Source organism: Elephantulus edwardii, unplaced genomic scaffold (assembly GCF_000299155.1).
Source record: "Elephantulus edwardii isolate Elephantulus edwardi_28Jun2011 unplaced genomic scaffold, EleEdw1.0 scaffold00021, whole genome shotgun sequence".
Lineage (NCBI taxonomy): Eukaryota > Metazoa > Chordata > Mammalia > Macroscelidea > Macroscelididae > Elephantulus > Elephantulus edwardii.
Window position 1 is genome coordinate 6,077,391 of NW_006399771.1, and position 17,436 is coordinate 6,094,826.

Consider the following 17,436-nt stretch of genomic DNA (forward strand, 5'->3'; position numbering starts at 1 on the left):
AAAATGTCTTGAATTGAAATGCTTTCTCTCAAATGGGTTATTAGACAATAAGAGAGTTGCATACAAAAGATGTCTTCTATTACAAATAGAAAGGTTATATACACTAGATAATCAATTACAACTAAATACAAGAAAAACTTGAAATAAATACCTGCTGTAATGTATTCCAAGGGCCACACTGAAGAATTTCTTGTGCTTTCAAAGGTGGTATGGTATTGATGGGGTATTTCCCAGATCTCTTTTTCCTAATTATTTTCTTTTGTTGATGCTTCTTGATAGTTTCAAACCAGGATTTAGATGAATTTATCCAAGCTAGCCTCTTTTCTTCAATAGCAGATTGAATAGTCAGCTCTGACAGAGAGCAGGCCACATTACCTTCCAATATATTCTCATTGCAATTTTCCAGAATTTCTTTAATCTCAGATTTAACAGAATGTGTTTCTTTAGAAACCAAGGAGCTTTTTGCATTATGGTCACCTGAGTTTTCACAAAGAACTTGCTTATCCAAGATAATATCATTATTGTTTATTTTGTTTTCTGTATTTATTATGGTAGCATTGTTATTATAAACCACAATATCATTATTCAGAGCACTGTCTTTTGAATTCTTCTCAATTTCACTAAATTTTAAATCAGCTCCTTCTTGTAGGACTACATGTATTCCTAAATTTTCAGAATTGCCTAATTCTGGGGGTAATGGATTTTGAGTCATTGAAATAATTGGATTCTCTTTATATAATGATCCATTCCATTCTAGTATGTTTTCTCTTTCTACTTCATGTTTTTCATTTTCCTGTTTATTATTTTTTATTAGTTTCTGTACGTCATTGTTTTTTGTTTCATGAACTTCTTGATCATGTTCTAGAATTATGATTTGGGTTTCTTCTTTCACATTCTTATCTATGGCATGTTTTAATTTCACCTCTGTTTGCAGTTGATATTTTAATTCATGTAACTTAAAATGCTCTTTTTCATTTTCTTTTAGATCTCGGCTTACCAATTCAATGTGATTTTCTCTATTTTCACATATCCTTTGCAAATTGAACAAACTTTCTGGATATTGTTGTACTGTTAGATTTTCCTTTTTTTCTTCCTCTTTTAAGTCTGCCAAAATCGCTTGGTTTGATACACGTTCTTTTAAACATTCTTCCATTGATTCTTTCAATGTGTGTGATGTACCTACATTCTCCATCATATTTAAATTTTCATCTATTATTAGCCAAAGAGGAATATCTTCCTCCTCCTCCTTTAATTTCTTTCTCAATAGTTCTTTGGCTATATCGTCTTTACTCTTTGATGTATCCTCAACAGGTAAGTGTTTGCTATTAGAGTCTCCTATATTTAATGTATTTCTTGTTAGTGCTTTATGCGCACTTTCTCTGGTTCTTAATTTTTCCTTCAAAAATTCTTGTTCTCTTTCTCGTCTTAGAATGTTCTTTTTTTCTTCATATTCTTTTCTTCTCTTCCTGAGTTCGTATTCTTTTCGTTTTTTTTCCTCTTCTTCTATCCTTTGTTCCTCTTCTAGTCGTCTTCGTTTTTCTTCTTCCCTCTGCCGGATTTTTGCTTCCCTTTCTTTCCACTCTTGTGCTTTCTTTTTCTTGTTTTCTACTTGTTCTTTTATGATTGGATTATATTTTTTATAAGCTACAAATGCTTTGTAATTGGCTTGGATTTGTATGGCTGCATTATGTTGTAGTTTTAACAAATGATTTTTTTCTTTTTCTTGTAGCTCTTTAAATTTTGTTCTTTCCTCTTCTATTTGTATTTGCAAGTTCCTAATAAATTCCTAAAATAATTAAATTTAATTTTATTAGCTCATATAAGTATCATCTCACTTAAGTTCTGAAACAAATGTAAACAGTCTAATACAATTCAGTAAATATTTGGGAGATTATGGAAGATTTTTTATACTATTATTCTAATTAATGAAAACAATTTCACATTAAAATGGTGTATAAAGTAAAAAACTTAAAATATATATCATCAAAATCATCTTAAATTCAAAGGGTTTATTTAACATCATTCATTAATTGTCATCAAGACAGGAAGTAATCTTTCATAACATAATCTTTAACCATATTAAAATGTTAAAAAATGGGATGTGAAATGACAGGGTAGTGGTGGGCACAGTTCAATGGTGACTGGTTTTACATGACACAATAAACGGGAAATACAACGTGAATGAAGGATTGTTTAAACACAAGGTATACTACTTTTGTATTAATATAATATAAAATTAAAAATGTTTTAATTCAAACCTTAAAAACAAATACTACAAGTAGAATTTTAAATGCATGTGTTACTCGGTGAGCCAGTATATATTTATTCACAAAGTATTATACTTAATGGAAAGATTTTGATCATTAGTAAGCTTTTAAATCTACAACCTAAATTATATTAAGGTGTCTACTTCAGGGACATAATTTATTTGGAAAAAAAATCTGATCAATACTCTGATTAAATACAACAAATAACTACCTCATGTTGTTTAAATTTCTCTTCCCATATTTTTTCTTCTTGATGTAGTTCATCATTCATCTTGTCCTGTTGTTGCTGAACAAACAATATTTAAATGCTGTAAAACACATTTATAAAAAAACCCCTTTGTGATATATGACTCTCGTAGCATATTTGTAAGTAATACCTAACAATAAAAACACATCTAATGATTTGTTGTTATTAGTTTTAGGACAATTTAAATCTACAGTGTAAAAAATCCCACAACCCAATGTTAGCTGGGGTCTCTATTCTGAGCACATAAATATGGTGGTGGTGGTGGTACAGTTGTTGAGTACTATTGAGTCGGACTCACCAGAGCTGACCCTCTAGCGAGTACCTGTTGTTTTCTCATGTAACATCAGGTGGACTCAAAGGCAGCTTTTAGCCACGAGGCCACCAGAACTCCAAATGGAATAGAGAAAAGCTATTTTATTTGTATCTACACACATAGTTAACGGCAAGATATACTACTGGACACTATAACTGATTATCAACAAACATCAAGAGCAACACTGAGAAAACTTAGACCAGATTATTCCTAGAGTGTGGACAGAGCAAGTCTTTGCCTAGAGCTGGTGTCCTTATTAGAATTTCTAACAACAATCAGTGAAGTCACTCACTTGTAATATTTCTATTATAGCAACAATAAACAAAAAGTAATTGGAAATATTTTTCCATTTCTGTTAATAACTTTCTTACACTGAGAAGATAGTGCTGGAATAGAGTAAAATTGACTAGGAGGTGAGAAAATGGATATAACAAAATAAATTACTTTTTAAGAAGCCTGATTATGATAGAGCTAAAAAAGCAGCCAAATGAAACACAAGCGCTGGGGGAGTCTTAAAGTTTTTCCTTTTTTTTTTTTTGTTTTCAGTAAGAGAGAAAATTGACCGTGCATATAAACAATAATAAAAGAGGGAGCGGTGAAGAGTGCATCAATATATATGAAAATGCAGATAAATTGTTAAGAGGCTAAAATATAAAGCAGAGGAATAAAAAGCCAACATTTGGTGAAAGTAGGAAATCAACCTTTGGTAAAACCAAAGGTAAACAGTTGGAGGCCAACAGATGTTCCTCAGGACAAGGAGGGGCAAACTCCTACCATGCAATTAACTGCCTGTGTAAACCTACTGGAGTGTCAGCTATGAGTGAGTTCTGACTCTAAGGTACACAACAATATACAGGTTAAATAGATATGGAAAGAGAATACAACCCTAGCACACTCCTTCATTTTAAATCATACAATGTTCCCCTGATCTTTTTGCACAACAGCCTTCAGGTGCATGTATCGGTTCTGCATGAGCCCAATTAAGTGCCCTGAGACTCCCATTCTTCTCCATATCAACCACAACTTGTTAGGATCCACAAAGTCTAATTCCTTTGCATAGTCAATAAAGCACAAATAGACATTCTTCTGGTATTTGTTTTACTTTCAACCAGGATCCATCTGACATCAGCAATGATGTACTTGGTGCCACAGCCTCTTCTAAATCCTGCTTGAACTTGTGGCAGTTTCCTACCTATGTATTGTTCCAACCACTTTTGAATGATATTAAGCATCTTTTTGTTTGCATGTATTACTAATGCCATGTTCTGTTCATTAATCCCATTCCCTTCTTGGGAATGGGAACAAATATGTACCTTTTCCAATCTATTGGCCAGACAATTATCTTCTAAATTTCCTGGCAAACACAAGTAAGCACATCCAAAACTGCATCTGTTAACTGAAACAAGTCAATTGGTATCTCACTGATTCCTGGGCTTTGTTTTTTGCCAATACCTTCAATGCAGCTTCCGCTTCCTCTTTAATTACCATTGGCTTCTGTTCACATGGCACTTACTAAAATTTTTTCGTGTTAATCAGTTCTTTCTAGCACAGTGACTCTGTATATTCCCTCCATCTTCTCTTGATGCTTTCCGAATCATTCAATATATTGTCCATGGCAACTTTCAATCTTGGAACTTGAGGCTTAAATTTGGTTTTCAATTCTCTCCATATGAGAAATGCAGAATGAGTTCTTCCCTTTCTATTTTCCAATTCTAGCTCTCTGCACATTCCATTATAATACTTTCCTTTGTCCTCCCGAACTGCCCTTTAAAATCTCCTTTCAGCTCTTTTGTCCTCCCAAACTCCCCTTTGAAATCTTCTTTTCAGCTCTTTTTTCCCGTACATATTTTCCTTTTGTTTTGGCTTTTCAGTGTTCCAGTGTAATCTTTAAAGTCTCTTCTGAAATCCATTTCAATTTTTTTCTTTCTCTTATGTTTTTGTAAAGACCTTTTCCATTCTTCACAGATGATATCTTTGATATCATCCCACAACTCATCTGTTTTTTAATCATTGGTCTTCAATGCCTCAAACCTATTCCTAGGATGATCTTACAGTGATTCTATGAACAACAGATCTGAACCCTGACCTTCCCCTAAACTAGCCCCAGCATCTCTGATATGCTTGATCTCATTGTTACTTTTATTGTATCAATCCATCTTGTTGAGAGTCTTCCTCTCTTACACTGACCCTTCACCATTCCAAGTATGATGTCTTTTTCCAAATACTGGCACCTCCAAACAGCATTCCCAACGTATGTGAGACAAAGTACTGAATATTCCACTGACTGCCAAAATAGCAAACAAGTATCTCTCAGAGAAAGTGAAACTAAGTTACTCCTTGAGACAATGATGGCAAACTTTGCATTTGAAGCCAACAGTAAAATTTGCTTGAAAAATTAAAAGAACAAAAATGAAAAAAGAGTGTAATAAAAAAAAATCAAATGTTTCCTAAATATAAAAACAGTACAAACATGAAATAGTACGATGCATTTTATTACAAGTCAGCAAACACTATTCAAACTACCTGCACGATACATATAGAATATTCCTGAGTGGAAACTTAAAACAAAAAACTCAAAAACAAAACACAAAATGTGACTTCTGGACATGGTCACATCAATCTGGTATGTGAGAAGAAAAATAAAACATTATCCCCCCCATCATTGCTGTTAAGTCAAAACTGACTCTTTGTTGACCCTTGATCATATTTGTGAGACTTTAAATTGCATGGGAGTAAAGTGTCCACCCGTCTCCTTAGAAGATGCTCATGAATTTGAATCACCAGAGAGGTGCAGCCTTTGAATTAGCAGCACAATTCCCCATGTTTGACACCATTTGGCTGCCTTAATTCAAAGCAGTGGTTTTTAATTCCAATGGATTTAAATGAAAACTCATCAAGGAGTTCCTATTAAATATGAATATTAGCCATTGTTAAGACATAATGAAATCCATATTATTGTTGTTAAGTGCAGTTGAGTCGTAGGCAACTAAAAATGACTCTATGAATGAAAGACCTAGACACATGTATAACTTTTGTCCTTTTTCCAGGTTCATAGGGTTTCCAGAGGCAAGTCATTTTGGAAGTGGATGCCACTCCTGCTTCCAACTTATTTTGATTCGAGAGCTCCACAAAACATTTTCCACCATGGGTAACCATTATTGCATTTGACTCATGAGTGTCACAGTGTTGAGCTTCACGGAAACCACTAGTTTCCTCTCTGTACAGCAAGTGGACAGGCCAGATTTATAATTATAAATATATCCCATAATTTACATAAATCCCCAGTAGATGTAATTAAGTTACAGAAGCTCAATTCACACTGTAACCTAAATTAGAAAATAATAAAACTAATAAAAATATAGCTCAAAAATAAACATAATATTAACATTTTTCAAAATATTTAAGGAACAAAATTCTGAAATTATAAAAGAAAATTTACCTTTTGAAGAGTCTCTAATTTCTTCTTTTCTACTTCAAATTGTTTTACCCAACAATGTCTCTTCTCTTCTTCTTCCTGAAATAGCTTTTCTGCTTCACCCTTCTGAGCTTTAAGGATTTCTTTCTCTTGATCTTCTAATTCTTTCTGCTTATCTTGCCATGCTTCAAAAGACTGCCTACACTTTTCCTCCACTTCAGTATAATCAAAATTTATACCAGTATCATCTGTATCTGAGAGAAAAGCAGTACTCTCAAAATCACATCTATAAAACCTGACCCAACTTAAAGTAAATAATCCCTTTTAAAATAAAGAAAAATACCAACATGTTACCAAAGTAAAAGTAAAAATATGCAAAAAGAAAAAAACAGACATACAAGTACAAATAAAAGTTTCATTTCAGGCAATGGACATGGAAATTAAATACGAGTAAATGAAGTCACACAAAATAATATTAAAATATTCCACAAACAATAGTACATCGACAGAGTACTATCAGAAATACTAGGCAGTTTTAGAAGAGGCCATGACACTAGGGACATCATCGCCAATGTCACAGGAACGTCTAGCTGTATTTCATTGACTACGCAAAGGCATTTGATTGTATGGATCACAACAAATTGTAACTAACCTTGAGAAGTATAGGAATCCCAGAACACCTGATTAGTTTCACATGAAATCTATACTTGGACTATAATTTTAAAACTCTTGGCAGTCCTCAGAACAGAGCAAGGAAACACTGGATGTTTCAAAATCAGGAAAGAAGTGTGTCAGGGATGCATCATATCTCTATACCTTTTCAATTTGTATGCAGAACAGATCATTTCTGTTGGACTTTATGAGGAGAGAATAGACTTTATGAAAAATGTGGCATCAGGATCAGAAAAAGACTCATGAACAACCTGAGTTATAGAAATGACACAACCTCACTTGTGAAACTGGAGGGTCTGAAGCATTTGCTACAGAGGTTCAAGGATTGTAGTCTACAATATGAATTGATGATAAACACCAAGAAAATGAAGATTCTCACCACTGGGCCAACCGACAACACCATGATGGAGAACAGACTGAGATTGTTAACAGTTTCAGTGAGGTTCATGGACTGCAAAGAGAACTAATTAACAGATACATCCATCTTGGAAAGGGTAAAACCAAGCTGTAACTTGGAGGCAAGGATTGTGAGGTTTTGTCTCACACACTTGGGCATGTTGCCAGGAGGAACCAGTCCTTGGAGAGGATATCATGCTTGGGAGGCTGGAGGGACAGTGCAGGATATGAAAACCCTGGATGAGATGTGTTAATGAAGTAACTGGTGTAATAAGTGTATGCGTGTCAGAGACATTGAGATTGGCTCAGAATAGAGCAAAGTTCAGAGCTACTGGGCATAGGGTTGTTATGTTGTTGTTGTGTACCACAGAGTTAAAACCGACCCAGAGTTGACCCTTGAGTAGGTTTTCAGAGGCAGTTAATTATTTGGGAAGTGATTGACCATCCTTCTTCTACGGGGCAGCTGGTGGGCTTGAACCACGTGCCTTTGGGATTACAAAACAGCTTCTTGCCACTAGGCTACCAGAGCTCCCAGGGTCACCGTGAGTCATGGTCAACTCAATGACACACAACTACAACAGCAACAACAACAACAAAATAACATTATATGTACATGTGAATGTTTACTTGAGGAATAAAAAATAAATTAAAAATAGTGTTATTTTATTTGGAGAAACATTCTTCTCAGTTGTACACCACTCTTCTGTCAATTTGCTGTACTGATGCAACCTGGGGTTGCTGTGATGCTGAATTTTATGATAGCTGGGTGTCAAATGCCGTAACGGTTACACAGTTTAGACAGTGTTTGGTGGACTCCCAGTTTTAGAAAGGTTTGGAAGCAGGACTGACATTTACTTCCTAAACCACATGCTTCTGGAAACTCTATCAACTTAGATAAGTGACGACAGTTATAGAAAGGCTTCAGGCCTTCTATTCATAGGGTTGCTATGAGTCATGCTCAACTTGATGACAATCAACGACAACAACAACAGAGAGACCAGATTGGAGTGAACAGAACTGTTTCCAAGGTTTTTCAGACTGAAATATATAGGGAAGCATATTGTCATATCTTTCTCCTTTGGAACAACTAATAGGTTTGAAACTTCAATCTTTAAGTTTGTAGTCAGAGATTTAAACACTACACTACAGCATATGTTGTCCATTATAAATTTAGGAATTTTCAAAAATAATTCTCAATCTATTTATGAGGCATGATGAAAACTATAAAACATGTTCAGTTGGTCCTTGAACAAGATAGTTTTGAACTGCACAAGTCCACTAATAAGCAGATTCTTTCCCCCTTCCTACCCCTGTTGCTATTGTGGCAAGCATGCACAGCAAGTATCTGCTTAACATACCCTGTGACAATCATCTTCAAGTGAGCAATCTGTGCCACCAGGATACTGCATATTTTAGTAAAAAGTGATTACTCTAACTTGTTACTATACAGGGAAGGGGAGGGGAAAGCAGCTCCCAAACCCCTCTTATTGTCCAACTTTGTTTTCAGATAAAACTAAAAATTAAATGTGTTGCTTTCAGTTTCATTGGGAATCATTGTAACCTCATGTGTTACAGAGTAAACATGTTCCAAAGATTTCAGCTACATTCTGTGCCAAAATAGATTGCCAGATCTTTCTTCTGCAAGACTTCTGTATGGGCTTGCACTAGTAATATTTAGGTTAGTAAACAAATGCAATCATTTGTATGACCTAGGGACCTTTCTTTTAAATTAATGAAGGTAAATCCCATAAAAATTGCCAAATATTAAGGAATTATTACCTACCTGGGAAATCATACTCATCCACAGGTGAATCATGAGAAAAAGGCTCTGGACCAGAATCAAGAATGGCACAATGGGTTTTACTTCTCAGAAATTCTTCCTTTTCTATTTCAGATAACATCTAAGAATTTAAAGGAATACCAATAATCTTAATAAGCCCAAAGGAGAAGAAAGCTATAAATTTAATAAAAGAATATTTCTATCAATATACCTGAAATTGTAGCTAAAGAACTTTTAAACACAAATCTTCTCAGGCATTGTTAATTATTCCTTTTATAGAAATGTTTTATACAGCAAAAACACTGTATTTTATTTTCTGCCTTAATGTTTTTCAGAACGTTTATTAATTTCTAATGCTGTTGTTGTTGTTATGTGCCATTCATATCAGTAATTGTTTATGATTCATAGGGACCCTATGGCATAATAGCTCTCAACTCTGCTCTATCCTGAGCCAATCTCTGTCTCTCAAACACCTACCCTCACTGCCCCAGTTACTGTTTATCGATCTCATCCAGGGCCTTCCTTTCCTACACTGACTATCCTTCCAACCTTTCCAAGCATGATATCCTTCTCCAAGGATTGGTCCCTCTTTGCAACATGCACAAAATATATAAGGTGGACCCTCCAAATCCTTGCCCCCAAGGAGTAGCTTGGTTTCACACTCTTCAAGACATAACTGTTAGTTATCTTTGCAGTCCATGGTACATTCAGTGCTCTCCAGCACCACTACTCAAATGCATCAATTCTTTTTCTGTCATTTGTCCACAATAATAATTTAAACTGCTGGATACTCAATCATTAGATTTCTACTAATGTGTTCTTTTCTTTCTTATTTGTGTCTTCCTTATTGTAGTTGTAATTTATGTATACAGGTTGTCATTATTTGCAGTAATTTTAAAAAGAGAACACCCTCCTAAAGTCCAATTATAGATGTTTGATCAGTACTTTTCCAATCAGATTTCCACCATACTCTTGCTTGAAAGATAGAATATATTTAAGCAACAGAGTTGTTGTTGTTGTTGTTGTTGTTGTAGTATACCACAGAGTTGTAACCGATCCATAGTTGACCCTCTAGTGGGTTTTCAGAGGCAGTTAGTTGCATGGGAGAAGATTACCCATCCTTCTCCCACAGAGCAACTGGTGGCCTCGAACCACGTGCCTTTGGGATTGAGCACAGCTTCTTTCACTAGGCCACCAGAGCTTCCTTACAATAGTGTTGTTGCTGTGTTGTTATTAAGTGCTATCAAATCTAGCACAACTCACAGCAACACTACAAACAAAAGATTTGAACCCTGCTCTATAACTGTCATTTTTCTAACGTTCATAGAATTTCCAAAGGCATGTTTAGGAAGTGGATGTCAATCTGGCATTTAAGCCTATCTTAATCTGAGAGCTCCTCTGAATACCATGGGTAACCGACAGGACAGCTGACACACCAGTAGCACAGTGTTTAGTTTCACAGCAACCCTAAGTTATCTCAGTACAGCAAACTGACAGACCAGGACTGTACCACTGAGAAGAATGTTCCTCCCAAACACAATTCCACCAGGCCCGAGAGCCCTAAAATAGACTAGCAGTACAATAATTCAAAATTCTAAATGTATTCCCAAATAAGTACGTATGAGATGGAGACAAAAGGTGTTCAAATAATGCTAATTCTCTTATGAAGTAGAGAGTTAGTTTGGGTAAAATCAGAGCATGGAGAACTACAGGGAATCCAAGAAGCTGAACCTACAAACAAAGTTTCTTTAAGTACAAGTGTGAGGGTTTTAACTTACAAAAATGCATTGTCTTCTTTAGTCTTATTTTAAGGACTTTTTTCTTTTATTATAGAATAAAAAATATCCTACATTCACATTTTCTATAAAGTCTCTGCTTGAATATAGTGGATGCTCAATTACTAGGATAGCAGATGTTAGTGAGTAGATGAGGGTGAGAGATGAAGGTATGAAAAAGATGCAATGGGAAAACAACTACGACATAACATCTCACCCCAGTAAGAACAGCAAAATTTAAGAGAACAGCAAACATCAAATGCTGGCGAGGTTGCAGAGAAACTGGAACCTTTATTCACTGTTGGTGGCAGCGTGGAGTGGTGCAACCACTTAGAAGGCTTTATGGCACTTTCTCGAAAAGTTACAAATAAAAGTACCATTTGACCCAGCAATTCCACTACTGAGAATTTACCCAAAAAGAAACCATAACCATCACCCAAGCAGATATATGCACACGCATGTTTACTGTGGCTTTGTTGGCAATAGCAAAGAGCTGGAAACAAACCAAGAGCCTATCAACAAACGAATGGATAGAGAAGCTGTGGTATATTCACCAATGAAATACTATGCAGCATTGAAAACCAAGGAACTCATGAAATAGTGTGCAAAATGGGTAACCCTGGAGGAAAGCATGCTGAGTGAAATAGCTCAGTCACAAAAGGACATATATTGCATAGGACCATTGCTGTGAAATGAGACTGACATAGAGGTTGAGGGTAGACAGAGAAGGAGGGGAGGAACGATGATTGTTGCACTGAAATAGATGAGGGAGAGAACTGTTTAAAACGGACATGTGATTGGGTATTATTGTCATGTCAAGAGTCCAGAATGAAGGCTGCACAGTGGAGTGGACTTTGGGGGAGGGACTGCATAAGAATTCGTTTTTCTTTTACTTTTAAAGAAGAGTGAATTGAGGGGAAGGGGTGGGCAGGGAGAAAAGTGCAACAATTAATGAATGGAAACCTTAAGTCTCTGTAAACTGTAATCAAAATTAATTTTTAAAAAAGATGCAATGGGGACTTGAAGAGATGGAGTGACAACAGACATAGATCAATAGTAATTAATAATGTAAAACACAGTGTACATGTATGATTATATAAAACAATATAAATGAAACACAATGCATATTAATGCTTATCTAAAACACAATGTACATGAATGAAACCATCTATGTGAATGACTATATGCAAACCAATAAAAAACTATATTAAATACTAAAGGACATACATTATTTAACTCAGTTAAGAAAAAAACTTCTCATGTTTCTGTTTAATGTCCATTGACTTGAAATTTCTTAGTGATTCATATTACTATTTAACATATCTTTAAATATTTATATTTGAGTAGTTTATGTTACATGAGAGAGAAAACAAAATATGCTTTATATTAATTTTTTTTAAATCAGTGAATTACTCCTCATTAACTATCAAGAAGAAAAGACAGATTATAAATGCTTTGTTGAACATTTTCAGTTAAATTTTGGAAACTTACCTTTATTAATTTCTCAGAATTTCCTTGATATTCTGTTGACAATTCAATTTTTAAATGCATATGATTATTTGAAACTCCACTATAACCATAGCCTATGAAAATAAAATAAAAATTACACCTTGAAAGAGTAGGGCAGAGAATTAAACATCTTTCATTAAAGATGTCATACCTGTAATTTTTGTCATGGAACCCTATGCACTAGTCTGTAGGGACTCACACTTCTAATCCAAAGGCAGCAACTCAGCCACTCAGTGGGAGAAATATGGCAATCTCCTCCCATATGAGCCTCTAAAAACCCACTAGAAGTTGGTTCTGACTTCAAGCAATGAGAAATTCTGTCACAGTAAGGAATCGTGCTGCCAGTGCAAAGGTATGTATTTGGAATCCAACAGCTAGCTACTCCACAGGAGAAAATGGACAATTTTCCATGTGATTTAATGACTCTGAAAACACGCTGAAGGGTTAGCTATGGGTAGGTTCTGAGTTGACAGTAGTTGTTGTTGTTGTTATGTACCATTGAGTCGCCTGAGACTCATAGCAACCCTATATACAACAGCCCTAAACGTTTCCCTATCCCGTGCCAATCTCACTATCTCTGACACACCTACTCCCATTACCCCAGTCACTGAATCAATCCATCTCATCGAGGGTCTTCCTCTCCTGTGCCGTCCCTCCACCCTCTCAAGCATGACGTCCCTCTCCAAGTACTGGTCCCTCCTTGCAACATGTCCAAAGTATGTCAGGCAAAGCTTCAGAATCCTTGCCTCCAAGGAGTAGCCTTGGCTTCACCCTCTGCAGGACAAATCTGTTCATTTTCTTAGCAGTCCATTGTATATTCAATACTCTTCTCCAAAACCACAGCTCAAAGGCATCAATTCTCTTTCTATCAGCCCTAGTCATTGTCCAGCTCTCTGATGCATAGCAAGTGATTATAAAGACCATGGCATGTATCAGGTGCACCTTAGTCTCCAGAGTTACATCCTTGCACTTTAGTACTTTAGAGAGGTCTCTAACTGCAGACTTTCCCATCACAATATGTCTTTTCATTTCCTGGCTGCTGATGCCAAGAGTGTTGATTGTGAAGCCAAGCAAACCAAAACTGTGAACAATCTCAATCTCTTCTTCACCATCCACTGTGATGCTGCCAATCGGCCCAGTGGTGAGAATCTTTGTTTTCTTGATATTGAGACTCAAACCATACTGAAGACTGCAGTCCCTGATCTTCCACAGCAAATGCTTCAGGTCCTCTTCAGTTTCAGCAAGCAGGGTTGTGTCATGTGCATAACGCAGATTGTTGATGATTCTTCCTCCAAACCTGATGCCACAATTCTCATCACAGAGACCAGCTTACCGGATAATCTGTTCTGCATAAAGACTAAAAAGGTATAGAGACAGGATACAGCACTGGCATATACCTTTCCCAATTTTGAACCATGCAGTTTTTCCCTGCTCTGTTCTGACAACTGCCTACTCTTCCAAGTATAGGTTTCACATTAGCACATTCAAGTGTTCTGGGATTTCCAGGAGTACCAGAAGAATGTCTATTTTGGTTCATTGAGGAGTTGTCAGTACACAACAAAAATAACAACAACAATGTATATCTGACCATAAGAGGAACGCAAATCAATAGGTAAATTACAACTATTAAACAGAGAAAACTTTTATCTTTAGACTGAAAACTAAAAGCACACATCTAAAGTAGTTTTAATATCTATAATCTTTCATATTCTATATAGTTTCCTTTTGCAAACACAAAATCATGATTTGCTCAATACTATGGTAACATCTTGATTAGAAATCAAATAAAAAAAAAGAAATCAAATAAAAGTGATCCTCCACAAATACTAATATAATCTTCAAAAAGAAAAAAACAACCAAAAAACCCTGTATATTTTTAATGAAACTAATTTTCTACATTGGTGGCTCCTTTCATTGTATGTAAGTGTGAGGCAATAAGTTAAAATTGTTGTCAGGGGCCTTCGAGTGCTCTCTGACTCATGTAAACCCTACAGACAATAGATCAAAACTTTGCCCTGGTCTGTGTCATGCACAAGCTCATTGTTACAGTCACTGCTGGTACATGTTACTGAGGGTCTTTCATGCTTCCATTAATGCTCTTCCTTTCTCAGTATGATGTTGTGTTAGTTTTTGTTGTTTTTACTTCCTGAAGTCCCATCCTTCATGGCAAAGTATGTGAGACAACGCTTGGTGCTAAGGAATATCCTAGTTACACAGCCTCCAAGAAAGATTTCTTGGTTCTTTGAGTAGTTCACTCAAGACTAAAGACATAAATTTCTCCTTAGTGTTCTTTATTCATTGTCCAACTTTCATATGCATGAAAAACAACTGGAAATACTACAGCTTTAGTCTTGTGCACCTTGATCTTTCAACTGCGATCTTTATCTTCAGAATTCATGAGGAGTCTTTTATATTAGATTTTCCCAGTGAAATCTGTCTTTTGAATTCCTGTCCGCTGGTGTTAACTGTGGATTCAAGTAAAATGAAATCCTTAACAACTTAAATATTTTCTCCATTTGTCATAGTGGTCAATACTGGTGGTCTACTGATGAGGCTTTTTGCTTTCTTGGTAATGAGGAATAAACATTGAAAGCTGTAGTCTTTGATCTTCTTTCAGTAAGAACTTTAAGTCGGCTTCCTAAAAGGTTGTGTCATCTTCAAAACACATGTTACTGCTGGTTCTTCCTCTAATTCTGATTCCATACTCTTCTTCATATATTCCAGCCTCTCAGTGTATTTAATCAGCACCCAGACTAACAAGATCATGGTACAAATCTTACTAACAATACAAAACAAACCACTAATCACTTCATAATTCAACTACTCACTACTCTTCTGTCATGAAGTGGTGACTTGTAGGTTTCCGTGAACCTGAAAAGTATAGTATCAGTGTTTCAAATAGTACCAGGGTATAGCAACATGATAAAGAAATTTCATCACAGCTTCCATAATAAGACAAAATAGAAAACAGAACCAGCTATACACTTCTGAAATAATGAGCCCTTCAAAACCCTACGAACAATGGGAGAATATTTTCCAACATAGTGTCTGAGTTCCGGTGGCCTAATGGCAAGGAGTTGTGCTGCAGTCTCAAAGGCATGTGGTTCAAGGCCACCAGCTACTCCATAGGAGAATAATGAGCCTCTGAAAACCCACTGGAGGGTCAGTTATGGGTTGGTTCTGACTCTATCATGATGTAGTTAATTGGTCCAGTAGTGGGAATCTTAACTTTCGTGTGGTTGAGATTCAATCCCTATTGAGGACTACCGTCCTTGATTTTCTTCAGGTCCTCCTCCATTTTGATAAGCAAGATTGTGTCATCTGCGTAACACAGGTTGTTGATGAGTCTTTCTCCAGTCATGCTGCCACATTTCTCTTCATAAAGCCCAGTCTCCTGAATGATTTGTTCTGCATATATGCATATAGACTGAAAAGGTATAGAGACAGGATATATCCCTCACACGCTCCTTTCCTGATTTTTCACCATGTCATCTTTCCTTTCTCTATTCAGAGGACTTCTTCATGGTCCAAGCACAGGTTTCACATGAGAACAACCAAGTGTTCTGAGATATACAAACCAAAATTTCCAAGTAAAGCTAAATCCTAAGCAAGTTTAATTTTGTGTCCAGCAACCCCAAGTCACCTCAGTACAGCAAATTGATAGACCAGTGGTATACCACTTAAAAGAAGATTTACTCCCAACATGACTAACACCAGGACCACCTGAGAGCCCAACTGCCTTTTAAATATCGGGCTTGCCCACCAGGTCCTGGTTGACTCTAAACAGCAGCTCCCAGCCCACAGCTCATTGTTTGCCAAATCCAGCAAATCCTATCAGCTCACATACAGGTGTGAATGAAATAAAAACAACTGATCTTCAACCAAAACAAGAAGCACCCCCTTTCAGAATCCAATGGCTTCACACTTGAGCCTCCAAACGGAATACTGTCATATATATTGTTATAATGTTTGCTTAAAAAAACTCTGTAATTTTGCATTCCTAAAAGAGTCCTATGATTCATTTTATTTTACTATAATGCAACAAATAGATCTGGTAATAATTAAGAAGAGTGAAACAAAATTTTAGTGTATAGTTCTACAGCAGACATCAGGAAGGTAGTAAGCAAAACAACAAATGAGATTCTTTCCAGCAATCTAAAATATCTAGATATTATCTTAGCATAAAGCATATACATCTACACACAAAGAGACAAGGCATTTAAGTAATTCCATTCTCTAAAGAATAATGTACATATCACTACAGGAAAGTTATTTGCCAAGTGATGGAAACTATACTTACTTAATACATCATTATCTTCCAAGTCTTGAAGAATGAGCTCTTCAGCTGTCTTACTCTTATTCTTTATGATGTTAATACAGTGTAGGACTGACTCGGGTAATTCATTTAAATCCTAAAGTGTTAGTAAGGAAAGAAATTGTAAAAATTTTTATAGTCAAAATTATATATCAAGTTTTACCTCCCTAATTCCACCCCAAAATTATGAGTTAAATGTGTAATGAGATAAATATTCCATAAAAAAGAACATAGTTTGGATATGTATATTTGGCTAAAATGTAATTTTGCATTTTTAGGTTACCATGCTTCCCCCCACCCTGGGAAATTATAAAAAAGCAATACAAAAATTTATAGCCACATCATTTTCATTAACTTATGCCAAAAGAGCAAGGGCCATGTGAGGAGCACCTTATCTGACCTTTACAAACTTTACAGGAGGAAATTATCCCCACCCACAGCATCAATAACACAAAACCAATTCCCATGAGGTCAGACATGTCCCTGACACTCCCAGACTTCCTCCTGTGCGTCTCAACACCAATCTTTCTGCTTGGCTGGGTCCAAAATCCAATGTGATATTTCACAGACCAGACAGAACCATAATGAAGGAGATAAAAGGTTTTAATTTGGATTAGTAACAAAATGCAGTCAAGACAGCTCTCAAAATATGCACACAGGTACCTCAGTCTCCTGGCTCTAAGTTTATTATTGCCGGTGTCAGACAGATCTTGGCAAAAAGCAGACTGCCAAAGGAATGTCTATCTG

The 17,436-nt window shown here is 35.9% G+C and overlaps 1 protein-coding gene across 1 annotated transcript in view; it reads right to left on the reverse strand.

Moving 5' to 3' along the window:
* Positions 1–17,436, reverse strand: part of LRRIQ1 (leucine-rich repeats and IQ motif containing 1) — a 267,992-nt gene that overhangs the window by 234,947 nt on the left and 15,609 nt on the right. The window contains 6 exon segments of the mRNA XM_006882532.1: positions 152–1,786; positions 2,479–2,553; positions 6,267–6,490; positions 9,094–9,211; positions 12,357–12,448; positions 16,675–16,786. Coding sequence (XP_006882594.1) covers positions 152–1,786; positions 2,479–2,553; positions 6,267–6,490; positions 9,094–9,211; positions 12,357–12,448; positions 16,675–16,786 — 2,256 coding nt within the window.